Source organism: Mus caroli, chromosome 4 (genome assembly GCF_900094665.2).
Source record: "Mus caroli chromosome 4, CAROLI_EIJ_v1.1, whole genome shotgun sequence".
Classification (NCBI taxonomy): domain Eukaryota; kingdom Metazoa; phylum Chordata; class Mammalia; order Rodentia; family Muridae; genus Mus; species Mus caroli.
In genome coordinates this window covers 145,777,456-145,790,795 of record NC_034573.1, presented here as the reverse complement: position 1 = coordinate 145,790,795, position 13,340 = coordinate 145,777,456, and the positions used below count along the sequence as shown (strand labels likewise).

Below are 13,340 nucleotides of genomic sequence, written 5' to 3'. Positions count from 1 at the left end.
CTCAGTGGGTAAGAGCACCCGACTGCTCTTCCAAAGGTCCAGAGTTCAAATCCCAGCAACCACATGGTGGCTCACAACCATCTGTAACGAGATCTGGCGCCCTCTTCTGGAGTGTCTGAAGACAGCTACAGTGTACTTACACATAATAAATAAATCTTAAAAAAATAAAAATAAATAAAATAAAATGCTGAAGCACTGCACATGTCAACATTTAACTATTATCTCAGTTCTTGAATTCTTGGAATGTTGAAGCAGGACCAGAGTGTTTGAGGTCAACCTGGGCTGTGCTACCTCAAGAGAAAAAAAAAAAAAAAGATCCAGTATGAACTATAACAAAATGGAAGGCCTATAGTGAAAAGATCTAATGTTAAGCCACTCAGAGCCCCAGGAACATAGGCAGGAAGAATTAAAGATCTCAAACTCTAAAGGGAAAGCAGCCTAAATAAAAGGAGCAGACAGTATTCCAAATGCTATGGATAAGATAACTATCATTCTGGAATTGTGCCTCTCATGATAAGTGACCATGGAAGAGCTTCAAGGAAGACAAGTCCACAGGAAGCAAAGGAAGGGGCCATGTTGTAGGCATGTTTTTTGGAATTGAGAAATTGCCTCCAAATTGAAACATCTGCCCCAAGAAGGATAGGGAGGCCCAGAGCCTTGTGGGTAAATAGGAGGTAAATGAAAGAGCATACACTGGAAGTCCTGAGAGTCCCCACAGACAGTATAAAAGGTAATAGTTGCCGGTTAGGTACTCTATAACCAGCCAAATTGTGGGAAGAAATCAGAGGTAAGAAATGATCTGGCTGGAGTGTTGAGAGCCAGACAGATTCAAGGCTTTATCAGAGGCCCTGATGAGAAAAACAAAAGAGACTAGTTCTGTGTCCTTGCATAGGGACAGACTGGGTAAGGCCCAGTCTGAGGCTGGGATGTGAGGCCTCAAAGAAGTTCTTGGGAACTTGGTTTTTCCCCCTTGAAGAGAGGATGCAGTGTGTTTAGTCTACAATGCTTTTGTGTTCTTTGGTCAGAGTACTGGATTAGCTTCCTGCTGACTTCCTGCACTTGTATGATAATTTCTGCTAACTCTATCCTGGAAATAGTATAAGATGCTATTCTTCTGGATAAGTTTGGTTGGCATAAAACAGCTTATGGAAGACCTCCACAGCCCAAACTTTCCTATCTCCTTATCTTCTGATTTCCTGATAATCTCGCCCAGGATCTTGTCACTGAAGAATGGCCTGCTGGTCCAAATTGGTGGAGCTGCCTCCAAGCCAGATAGAAATCTCCAAGGAAGTTTCACATGTGTTCTGGTGATGTTGCTATTTTTGAGTTTTCCCTGTTCCTTGCAAGTAACCCCTCACCCATACCCTGTTAGTAACCACAATAAAAAATTCTCATTGGATCAATAAATTGGACATTTGTGCATTGTTGTTTTATTGTGGCCTCTTTTCTAGGGTGTGTTAGATGTAGTAGGAATTTTAATAGAATTATCATAGTTAGGGTAAACATTAGAATGAACAGTTAGTTTCTAGAAGTACTCAGACCTTGAAGAAATCTCCGTGGAAAACACTGACTTTTTTTCTGAAGGAGCTTTACAGCCTTTGCATGACTTTGGTCGCAAGGCCATCCTGGCACACCAGGAACACCACACGTTATTGGGTCCTGCAAACAGTGACAAGGACTAGGGTTGCAGGGTGTGAGGTTTTCCTTCAAGAGCTTTGATATGAGGACCTTGTTTTACTCAAAAAAACGACTTTTGTTTAACAATCAATAAATATGCTTTTGTGTGGTGGTTTGAACATTTAGGCCACAGGCTGGCTCTCCCTGAATTTAGGCTAGCAAGTCCTAAATTCATTCTTGAGTGGCCCTCTTTCTTTGATCATGCTGAGCAACTCAGAACACTGAATCAGACCTGTGTGTTGTATTTCTCCAGGAATGTCTGCCACACAAAGACTGGTAAGAGGAATGTCTCCCAGAGCCTGTGAGATTCCTGCACATTGTAACATGGAGTCTTCTATAGGCAAAGCACATGGGTATAACTAGTCTTTGCAACTTTGTGGGTTCTTCTTTTTCCTACCCTTTATCTTCCTGATTTCACCCCCATCATTAGATAGAGAAAGAAGGAGAAGAGTGGGAGAGAAGTAGAGAGAGAGGGAAAGGGGGGAAAAGAAGGGGAGGAATATAAGTTCTTTCTTCTTGTTTCGTCTTTGAGCACAACTACTAACAAACCACAACCAACCCCCTTGAATGACCACTAACCACCAACACTGCCTCTGAACTTAACTCCTTGAACTTCTGAGAAATTCCCAGAATTACAAATGTCATTACGGGGCTGGCGAGATGGCTCAGCAGGTAAGGGCACTGACTGCTCTTCCAAAGGTCCTGAGTTCAAATCCCAGCAACCACAAAACTTTCATTAGCTTCCATTCTGTTGTCAACACATCCTTATAGTATACAGCATGATTTATTTCTAGTTATTTTTATAGCCTAGTGTCTCTCAGCTGCTGTTGTTCCTTTCTCAGTAACATTCAGAATATTTAAGGTTACCGGAGCACGATTTAGTCTATCCTGAAGGACTTTATTGTTCTTTTTTGTTTTATAAGCATTTAAGGTGTGATTAGATTGTTCTACAAGTGCTTGTCCTGTAGGATTGTGTGATATACTTGTAATGGGCACACAAAGAATTGTTTCATCTTACTGATGACATAGTTGCAGGCACTGTACTGGTATCTCCATAATTGCCATTACTTCTAGGAAATGTGTAATTAAAGAAGCAGCCTTTTCAGATTCAAAGCAGCTGCCCACTGAAACCCTGAATACGGATCAATGGTATGGTGTATAAACTTTAGTTTTTCCAATTATGCAAAATGAAACACATCCATCTGCCAGATTTCATTTCTTTTGGTACCCCTAGGTACCAAAGTACCAAGTGCCAAAGTAACTTCCTGTAGGTAATGGAATTTTGTTGTTCAAAGAACAAGTAAGACATTTTCTTATAAGTTTTTTGACTTGTTTCTAGGTGATAATTTTTTTTTTCTTTAAACCTTTACTGGGACTGGAGAGATGGCTCAGCAGTTAAGAGCACTGAGTGCTCTCCTGAAGGTCCTGAGTTCAAATCCCAGCAACCACATGGTGGCTTACAATCATCTGTAATGAGATCTGACGCCCTCTTCTGGTGTCTCCGAGGAGACAGCTTAGATATATTAATAAATCTTTAGGATGGAGAGAGCAGGGCTAACCGGAGAGAGCAACCTTCATTCCCAGCAACCACATAATGGTTCACAACTATCAGTACAGCTACAGTGTACTCATATACATAAAAACAAACAAACAAACAAACAAACAAAGCTTAAAAACAACAACAACAACAAAAACTTTACTGTTAACTGTTGGGGTAAATTGTGTGAAAGTACACCTCTGTATATTCAGTTGTTAATTCTTTACTGGCAGAGAGCTAAATACCAGAAGGATCAGACATTGTTACTTCTATGGCCCATCGCCTGTCTCATATTGTGCAAATAATTGTTCCTTCCTCACCTGCATAAGGCAATCTAGAGTTGTATCTGACTGGCTTTAATAAAGAGCTGACAGTCAATAGCTGGGCAGGAAGTAGAAGGCAGAACTTTGAGACAGAGGGGCTCAGGGAGAAACACTGAAACACAGATTTGCCAGAAGACTTGGAGGTGGACAGATGGACCAGAGTGGGGCAGAGAGGTACACCTGGCCACATGGTGGGACATAGGCCAGGATTTGTAGGAAAAGAGTAGTCAGGAGACTGCTCAACTAAGCCTAAGCTTTAGAACAATAAGGCTCTGTGTCATTATTTATATTGCCAGTGGGTCTGAGAAAGTCCCATTATAGTTAACATGGTATTTTTCATAAAATTTTGAGGCGTCTAACACATTTCCTATTAAAAACTGGTCATTTCTTCATTTTCTTATGCCCATGGACCTGGAGAGCCTGTATGAGACCAAATATGGGCAATAAATACTGGGTAGCTTCTATTTCTGATAGTCTGTTGCCAATAACAAACTTAGTTCTGAATTATCTGGAATCAATTCAGCAGTTTCTATATGCAGAACAACTCTTTCTGCATACTGAGAGTTAGTAATTATATTAAAAGAATCAGAAAATCTAATACCATAAGAACTGCACACGGCTCTGATTTTTAAGTAAAGTATATGGGCTTTGAATTACTTTGCTCATTTTGTCTGACTTATAGCCTGCCATTCCTTACATACTTATTTGGATCAGCATAGAATGTAGGTGCTTTAGGAATTGGTATTCCTTTTACAATATGTGGGAGAACTGAATTAGTTCCTTCTAGAAACTGAAGGTTCTTTTAGAATATCTGCCATTAATTTTTCCCAAATAGTTGCTACGAGCTCTTTGCCAGTCTTCAATGATCACCCATAATGACATAATCTCAACATTAGTAAAAGGTACTACGATTTCTGCCAGGTATATTCCTGACAACTGATGTAGCCTTATTCTACCATTTATGATTAAATCAGAAACTTTTTTTTTCTATGTAACACTTTAATTTTTTTACTTTGTCTATATACTAAGAAAATCCATTCCATAATACCATCTTTCCTATGGATAATGATCCCAGAAGAAGACGAGTTGAAGACAAAATAACCAAAAATATAATCCACATATGCACCTTATAATCTCTGTTCTACTAGATTTAACTCTCTCTGCTTCAGCTGTTAACCATCTTGGTCTACAAATCTCCGTGTAACGTTTGAAACGAATTACGTAGTCTAGAGTAGTTAATCCAATGGTAGGCCACAGCCAATTAACATCTACCATTTTTGGAAATCATTAAGAGTTTATATATGATTTCTTCTGATCTATATCTTTCATTATTGAATTTTTGTTTACTTATTTTATAACCCAAATGGAATCTCCTCTCTAATTTTTCAGGAGCAGTCTATAACCCCGACCCCCAACGTGGCAAAATTCTTTGTGTTTCTTTAAGTTTATTTTCTCTAAAGTATCTATGTCAGAATTAGCCAATAAAATACCATCCACATAATGATAAATAATGGATTGAGGAAATTGCCTACAAATTACTTCTAATGTTACACAAAAAGGCTGAAATGGACAAATTGAATTACTCTATTCACTGCCATTAAATGTTAGTTAGCACATTAAATGAGCTGGGGATTAAAGGCATGCGTAGATCCAGGGATTGTTTTTGATGACACACATCAATACCTTCTTCCCCAGGGGCATCACCATTTTACCCCTTATTTCATCGTGGGCGGTCTCTGAGATTACACTGCCTCTTGGGGACCTAAAAGTTCCCAGAATTCTAAATGTCACACAATCACAAAAACTATCTGCAGCTTGCAAGCTGACAAAACCATGCCTCTGCAAATCATAGTCAGCTGCTTCAGACAGTTCAGAGCAGCCCCAGATCCCCACCCTGGGATTAAAATGAAAACATTTTACTTCTGTGCTTTTTAAAGAAACCAAAATTCCAGAATTCTCACTACACACAGGTATCCCCCAATACCTGACCAGGCCTCACTTTCCGCATTTAAAATGGACTCTTCAGAATATAGATATTTCCCCCCCAAGACTCAAAAAAGAAACCCCAGATGCATGAAAGAACAGAATCCAGTTTCTAAAATCCCAGCTGGCCAGCCTTTCCAAACGTAAAACTCCCTGATCCTTAGCACCGTGCAGATAGCTAACTTCCAAACCGTCTTAGCTCTCATAAGGTCAGCAACAGGGACCTAGGCATCACCAGGAGGTCAAGACTTGGGGCAGTGGTTAGACTATATGCTTCTGGAAGGGATAACTCTAAAGAATGATGGGATTGGGACCAGTTCCTGGTCTGTGCACCCCAGTAAAATCTCTGTCCTTACCAGACTCCCAGGAAAACATCCTGGCAGTAGATCAGAAAATCAATGTATGTACCTTTGGTCACTTTCTCTAGGACTGTCAGAGGAATCTTTAGGTAATAAGGTAACATAGACCACAGTGTTTCAGTAGGCAGATTAGAATTAGAGTCAACCTGGCATGACAGACACCTGCAGTACTAATGCCCATGAGACTATAATGCAGGAAACAACATCACACATTTGAGACTAAACTCAACAACATGTCTGAAAAAGCCAATATGACTTGTGCACGTGGGCACACACACACACACACATGCACAAACCCACCCTCTCTTCCCCTACCTTCCTTCCCTCTCCCCATAAACAGAATCAACATACATACATGTGCAACATACATGCACAGAGAAATAATAAAGAGTAAAGAGCCAGGCATGGTGGTCTATGCCTTTAATCCCAGCACAAGGGAGATGGAGGCAGGAAGATCATTATGAGGTCAAAGCCAACCTGCTCTACATAGCAAGTTCTATGCTAGCCAGGCTACATAAATAAGACCCTGTCTCAAAAATAAATAATTAGCCAGGAAAGCTGTAAATTTTAAGATGCTCTAAGATTTTTGTGTTGTCCTGGAAAAAAAAGTTCCAAGTAATTTTAATTGTAAGAGTATATAGTCGTCACTAAGGAAAGGAAAAGAAAGGAATTTTAAGGAACAATGAAAAAAAAAGGCAAGACAAATAATACAAGAGTATATACAAATACACAGTGATCTTAGTTAACCAAGTTAAGTTCAAAACAAACAAAATAAAGCCATATACTTCCTAAGACCCATATTTCAAAATACTATGTGTGGCTGAGCAGGGTGGCACATGCCTTCAATCTCGGCACGCAGGAGGCAGAGGCAGGCAGATCTGAGTGTGAGGCCAGCCTGGTCTACAAAGCTAGCTCCAGGTCACCCAGAGCTATCGCACAGAGAAACCCAGTACCGGAAAAACAAGCAAACAAAGGCATGTGTGGGCTGAAGAGAGGGTTCAGCAGTTAAGAGCACTTACTGCTCTTCCAAAGGATCCAGGTTCAGTTCCCAGCACCCTGTGGCAGCTCAAAAATGTCTGTAACTCCACTTCCAAAGGATTCAACAGCCTTTCACACACTCACACTCTCACACACACATACACACACACACACACACACACACACACACACATACATTCAGGCCCACACACATACACATAAGTAATTTTTTTTTGAGACAGGACCCCATCTATGTAAATGCCTCAAGTCATCCAAGTGCTAGGATTAATGGCCTATACCACCATGCCTAACAATTAAAAAAAAAAAAAAAAGTACTATGTGGGCTGAGTAAGAGAGTCGGCTAGGAGTAAGTGATTATGAATGCTCATGCTTAAATGAGACAGCTGTATCACATTCCCTCCTCAAGGCTCAGAGAATACTGAAGAAGGGAAGAGCATAAGAGCCACGGACGGGGAAGAACACCGTGAAATGTGTTTCTGAGATGCCATGGTTGCTGCACTCATGAACTCACAGCAACACTGATAAACTGCACAGGATGTGGACTTGACAACCAAAATTCCAACATGGGTTAGGGAAAGGCTCACAGGCCTCACTGTAAGCCGAGGATCTATAGTTGCTGGGGGAAAGAGGGTCAATTTTTCTTTGAAGGTGTGGCTACTAGTAAGTTATCATGTTCTAGTTAATGGCTCCAACTCCATGGACATACTAATTGAACTCACTGGGGGTTTTAACATAAAGTTGGAATTGGGGTGTATTTAGGAGGGCTTGGGAAAAAGTATAATCAAACACATTGTAAACATGTATGAAATTCTCTAATAATAATAATAAATACACACACATATGTGTACATATAAATATAGTTAAGGTCAACTTAAAACATAAAAGTAGGCCAGGCGTGGTGGTGCATGCCTTTAATCCCAGCACTTGGGAGGCAGAGGTAGGCAGATTTCTGATTTCGAAGCCAGCCTGGTCTACAAAGTGAGTTCCAGGACAGCCAAAGCTATACAGAGAAACCCTGTTTTGAAAAGAAAAAACAAACAAACAAACAAAAACCCCATAAAAGTAATAGTATCAAGTAAAAAAGGTTTGAAATTAAAAAAAAAAAAAAAGGACACACCATTACAATTTTGTGGTTGGAGAGAGGGCTCAATCTTCCAAAGGTCTTGAGTTCAATTCCCAGCACTCACAGGGCAGGTTACAATTGTCTGCTGGTGTGTAGATGTACATGCAAAGTACCCATATATATAAAATACATACATAAATAAATCTTTTTTTAAAGTTTAAAACTTAGCCAGATAGTGCACACCTTTAGTCCCAGCACTTGGGATGCAGAGGCAGGTGGATCTATGTGATATGTGAGTTCAAGGCTAGTCTACAGAGAGAGTCCCAGGACAGCCAGAGTTACACTGGGAATCTGTCTCAAAATCAAACAAAATGGATGTGGATGGTGGTGGTAACATATGAAGCACAACGAAGACTCTAATGGGAAACAGACAATTTCTGGGGAACTCTGTTAAATTTAACCAGTCACTTGGCTATTTAAAATCCTTCATTCCTCTCTTGACCCATATATTATCACAGCCTGGTACTAGGTACTCACCCAGACTGGTCCATCCTGTTGTCTGGTCTCTGCCTCCTTACCAAATAACAGACCCAGCAAGTTGCATATACCTCAGATCTCTCCCTTGGGAGGGAAGAAGGTGGCCTGGATTATGGAATACTGCTTGGGCAGAGCCAGTTGGAAAACAGCCTTGATTGCATACAGACATACCACATATATTCTCCCAAGTTAAATGCCAAATGTGACTGGACACTATTGTTTTTTGTGACTCCACAGTGCTAGACATGAGAGTAAAATGAGGTGCCTAAGACCAAGACACTCCCAGGGACTCCCAGACTACGTGTAGAGTCGGGCAGGGATCCTGACCTGAACTGTCTGGTGCAGGTGAACAGCCACCACCTTCTTCATACAGTCTTTGATCATCTGAGAAGTGAAGAAATTGGCCTCGCCCTTCTTGTCCACTGCAATCTTGCGGTAGTCTTCCAACAGGATGGGGCAGATGGCCTGGGTAGGATGGGTCATATAGATGGGTCCATCGTAGCCCACCATTTCACTGAAGTAGGGGAGTGCCCCACAATGGTCCAGGTGGAAGTGGCTGGGGGAATGTGACACTAGTCAGCCTGGGACCACCCTCTTCCAGCCACCCCACTCAGCCCCGTGCTCAGGGTCCACTCATTTACCGAGGCCTATGTGGGTCACTGTCATAGGTACTACAGAATCAAAAGTCTTCCCAAATGAACAGCCTAGATGCCTAACAATATGCAATTAATAATTAAACCTGAATTAGAACAGACAATGGTGGCACATACATGTAATTCAAACACCTGGGAGGTAGAGACAGAAGGATGAGGAGTTTAAGCCAGCCAGTACTACATGAGACTCTATCTACAAAAAAGGAAGAAGGAAACAGGGGGTAGAGAGCACTCATTCTCTTGGGTAGAGGGTCCTGCTTCAGTTCACGAGTTCAGTTCCCATCACCTACATGATGATCTATGGGGATCCAAAGCCTTGGGCCTCCATGGGCACATACCCACACACAAACACACATACATTAATTAAAAAAAAAAAAAAGGGCTAGAGAGATGGCTCAGAAGTTTGTAACACTGACTGCTCTTCAAGAGGACCTTGGTTCAATTGTCAGTACCCACATGGCCCCTCACAATCATTTTACTCTTGCTCCAAACAGATCTGATGCCCTCTCTTCTGGCCTCTGGGGCACTGAATGCAAGTGGTGCACAGAAATACATGCAGGCAAAACACCCATACACATAAAATAAAAATAAATAAATAAATCTTTTTAAAAATCTTCAATAGCTTAGGCATAGTGAAGCAGACCTTTAATCCCAGCACTTGGGAGGCAGAAGCAAGGTAGATCTCTGTGAGTTGGAGACCAGCCTGGTCTACAGAGTGAGTTCCAAGACAGGACAGACAAGGTTATATAAAGAAATCCTGTCTTAGAGGAAAACAAACAAACAAACAAACAAACAAACCATAAGCCACAAAGGGAATGATGACTAAAGAGGAATAGCCCTGAGGTTGTCTATGGTCTCCTACAAATACATACAATCACACACCATCTGAGTCAGCTCTGAATCAGACAGTGACAAGTCAGTGAGGAAATCTAAGGCAGGCCACGGAACACACCATACCAGGTAGTCATTAAGTCTTTCTGGTAGAGCCAAGAGAGAACTGAGACAGCTCAATCAAGGCATGGGAAAATACCCTCAGCAGAAAGAATGGGAACAGTGAAACCACAGCAGGCAGGGAGTGGGAGATCCATGTCCAGAATGGACCAAAATTCCAAAGCCTGAGCTACTAGTACAGCGCTTATCCAGATAAGCTTCAGGCCCCCAGGACCACTCTAGATGACAGCAGCAGGGGAGGTGCTGAAGGGAAGTGCTACAGACAGAGTGGGTGTCAGCAGGGACTATGGAAGGGTTTGGGCAGCCTGTCTGGATAGGACATAAGAATGGGAGCCGAGCCGGGTGTGGTGGCGTATGCCTTTAATCCCAGCACTTGGGAGGCAGAGGCAGGTGAATTTCTGAGTTCAAGACCAGCCTGGTCTACAGAGTGAGTTCCAGCACAGAGAAACCCTGTCTCGAAAAAAACAAACAACCAAGAAAACAACAACAACAAAAAGAGAATGGGAGCTGAAGAAAAAACAAAATGTTTCCCCTCACTCAGCTCTACCAATCCGTAGTGGTAGCAGTTGGAGGCTAGACCATGAACTGACTCAAGTATCAGCAATGGCCAATGTGAGCGGCAGGGCTTAGCACTCTTGAGACAGCAAAGGAATAGGAAAACTGAGGCTTGGTTAGAAGAGGAAGTACAAGCAGAGAGACCCAGACATACTTAGCTAGTAAAATGGGAAGAACTGGTGAGGGTGCAGTCACAGTTGCTAGGTGCTAGTGGGAAAGGGTCTCAGGGAGTCATCTAGGCTGGAGAGGGACCCACACTTGGAACATCTTGGTACTAGGTACCTTGGCCAGGTCTCTACTTCCTGGGGTACCTGTTAAGCATGAGACTTGAGAGCATAGTCAATAGGTATAGCCATCTTCCTGGCTCTGAGTGGATAATGACCATCCTTAAGAGTGACCCACAATGTAGCTTGGGTAGCACACATGGCCTTTGGCATCCATAATAGGGTATGGGTACAAGGAAGGACCACCAAAAACATGACAAACCTACCTGATGATTACACAGTCCAGAAAGTCAGTCAGGCGGCCACTCTGGGTGATGTAAGAAAAGTCAGGAAAGCGCCTCTGATGAGAAGACAAGAGAAAAGTTGGACTGCTTCAGGCTACCCAGGGTCTCCTGAAAGCAAGACTGGTGTACCCCAGGGAGTGGCCCCAGCAAAGGATCAGAGGACCCCTACATTGGTGGGTGGCATCTAGGCCACCTCATGGAAAGGTCATGTTACTAACTGACCTCACAAACTACGATCTGAGCAAGTCCCTAAGCTGAAAGGGTCCAATCATGACCAAACTCAAGAATCCTTACGAGAGCTGGACATTGGTGGTGCACACCTTTAATCCCAGAACTTGGGAAGCAGAGGTAGGCAGATTTTGAGTTCAAGGCCAGTCTGGTCTACAGAATAAGTTCTAGGACAGCCAGGGCTACACAGAGAAACCCTGTCTGGACCCCCTGCCCCCCCAAAAAAAAAATCCTTAAGAGGCCTATCTATCTTTAAGTTCTGTGTTCAGGGCCACCCACCCCATGCTGCAAGGGTATAACTGTCCATGCTTCTGCTGCCCACTTGCCCCATTTATCCCCTAAGGCCCCAGGACTCACATGGCTAGATAGAAAGAACATGATTAGAAAGTAAGTTGTGGCCCTTGCTGCGCTCTGGACCGCTCATGCACAGTACTCACGTCATCATTGTAGCCCATGTGCATCCCACAGTCCAACATGACATTCTTCCCCGAAATGGAGACCAAGATGCAGCTTCGGCCTACATCCTGGCCAGCCCCTACTCAAAGAGAAGGACAAGTGAAAGATAAGGCCATGGTTCCTCCCTCTTTCCCCCAAGTTTCCTTCCCTCACTACTGCACGGGCTGACCGACACTGAACCACTTACTACCTTCACACGAAGGTTAAGGAAATGCACAACAGTGAGACAAGGTGCTGTGCTAGGGGCTCCTGCCCTCCCTCACCATGCTTTCCCGCACATCTCAAAGGTGTAACGAATTGTTAGCAGAGCACTGAACAAACACAAGCCAGTGCTCTGTAAACATCACTGCTGTTCCCCAAACCTAACTCAAATTATCTACCCTTGACCCTCTATGGGGCTGCAAACCAGTGAGGCTTTCTTCCCTGAAATGTCTTCCTGAAGAGGCTGAGGCCTGGATCCTGAGTTCTAGTGTTGAATGGTGCCATATGGCCTTAGGCTAACTACAAATAAACATGACTGACTGCAAAACTTTGGTCAGTGGGCAGCACAGGCCCCATACCCCTAGCTCAGCCTCAATGGGAGTTCCTCTGATGCTCCGGATGACTAAGCAGTCATCCCAGCCCAAGATACTGACCACATAGGACACATTTAACTAACTGTTACCTCTCCTGGGATCTGGATCCATAAGGAGAGAGATGTGGTCCAAGTCTCAACAGCAACCTGAAAACAACCAACAGCCCTGCTGCCATCTTGGATCCTATGGTTTCCACTGCCAACTGGAGGCATCAACAACTATCAGCATCACAAATATCATGGTGACCAGCCATGGCTTTCCTTACGTAGCCATCCACAATGACGCTGAGGAGTCGTCAAGCTCAGATTTTTCTGCAGGCCTGCTGCTGTCCCCTCTAGATGTGTGTTCCCTGAAAGCTTTTAGCATCCTTCCCCATAGTACCTTTAGCCCTGAAGCTGTGCCAGGCCTTGCTGCCCTTAAAGCACTTATAGAAGGGGAATGGCTGCAAGTTTACAAGAGTTACCTGACATCACAGGTACCTATTATTACATGACTACCAAGAAAGGTGCCAAAGTATACATTTTTAAATTACAAAGCCCAGTTCTTGGGCACTGGCAAACGTTCTTCCCAAAGAGATTTACAATTCCAGGGGAAAAGGATGAGAAAACAAAACTGACAAAAAAGTAAGGAATACTACCTTGACCACACATCCCTGAATAGAGCAAAATTACACGGTAGGGGGATGAGGCAGTGAGTCACTGAGTACATTACATGGAGATTAAATAGCTGTTCCAAAAATTTCAGAACTGTGGCAGAAAACAAAACTTTCCCAGTGGTGGTAGGGGGCGTTGGGGAGCCAGGTCAATGAATATGCTTCATCGTGTAAGCTAATTAGTATTTAGTCAGTATGAGATGTTTCAGGCTGGGCGGTGGTGGCACGCGCCTTTAATTCCAGCACTCGGGAGGCAGAGGCAGGTGGATTTATGAGTTCGAGGC

General features: G+C 43.0%; 1 protein-coding gene across 3 annotated transcripts in view; it reads right to left on the bottom strand.

The window, feature by feature from the left end:
* Positions 1–13,340, bottom strand: part of Ints11 (integrator complex subunit 11) — an 18,962-nt gene that overhangs the window by 4,517 nt on the left and 1,105 nt on the right. Inside the window, exons 1-4 of one of the 3 annotated variants that reach the window (XM_021161633.1) lie at positions 12,786–12,816; positions 11,811–11,908; positions 11,128–11,201; positions 8,806–9,034 (exon numbers count right to left, since the gene is read on the bottom strand). In XM_021161633.1, the coding sequence (XP_021017292.1) occupies positions 8,806–9,034; positions 11,128–11,201; positions 11,811–11,849 (342 nt within the window). In that variant the 5' untranslated portion in view covers positions 11,850–11,908; positions 12,786–12,816. Of the gene's footprint in view, positions 1–8,805; positions 9,035–11,127; positions 11,202–11,810; positions 11,909–12,785; positions 12,817–13,340 lie in introns of those variants that run through there. The other 2 variants (XM_021161631.2, XM_021161632.2) reach the window with 2 other exon arrangements.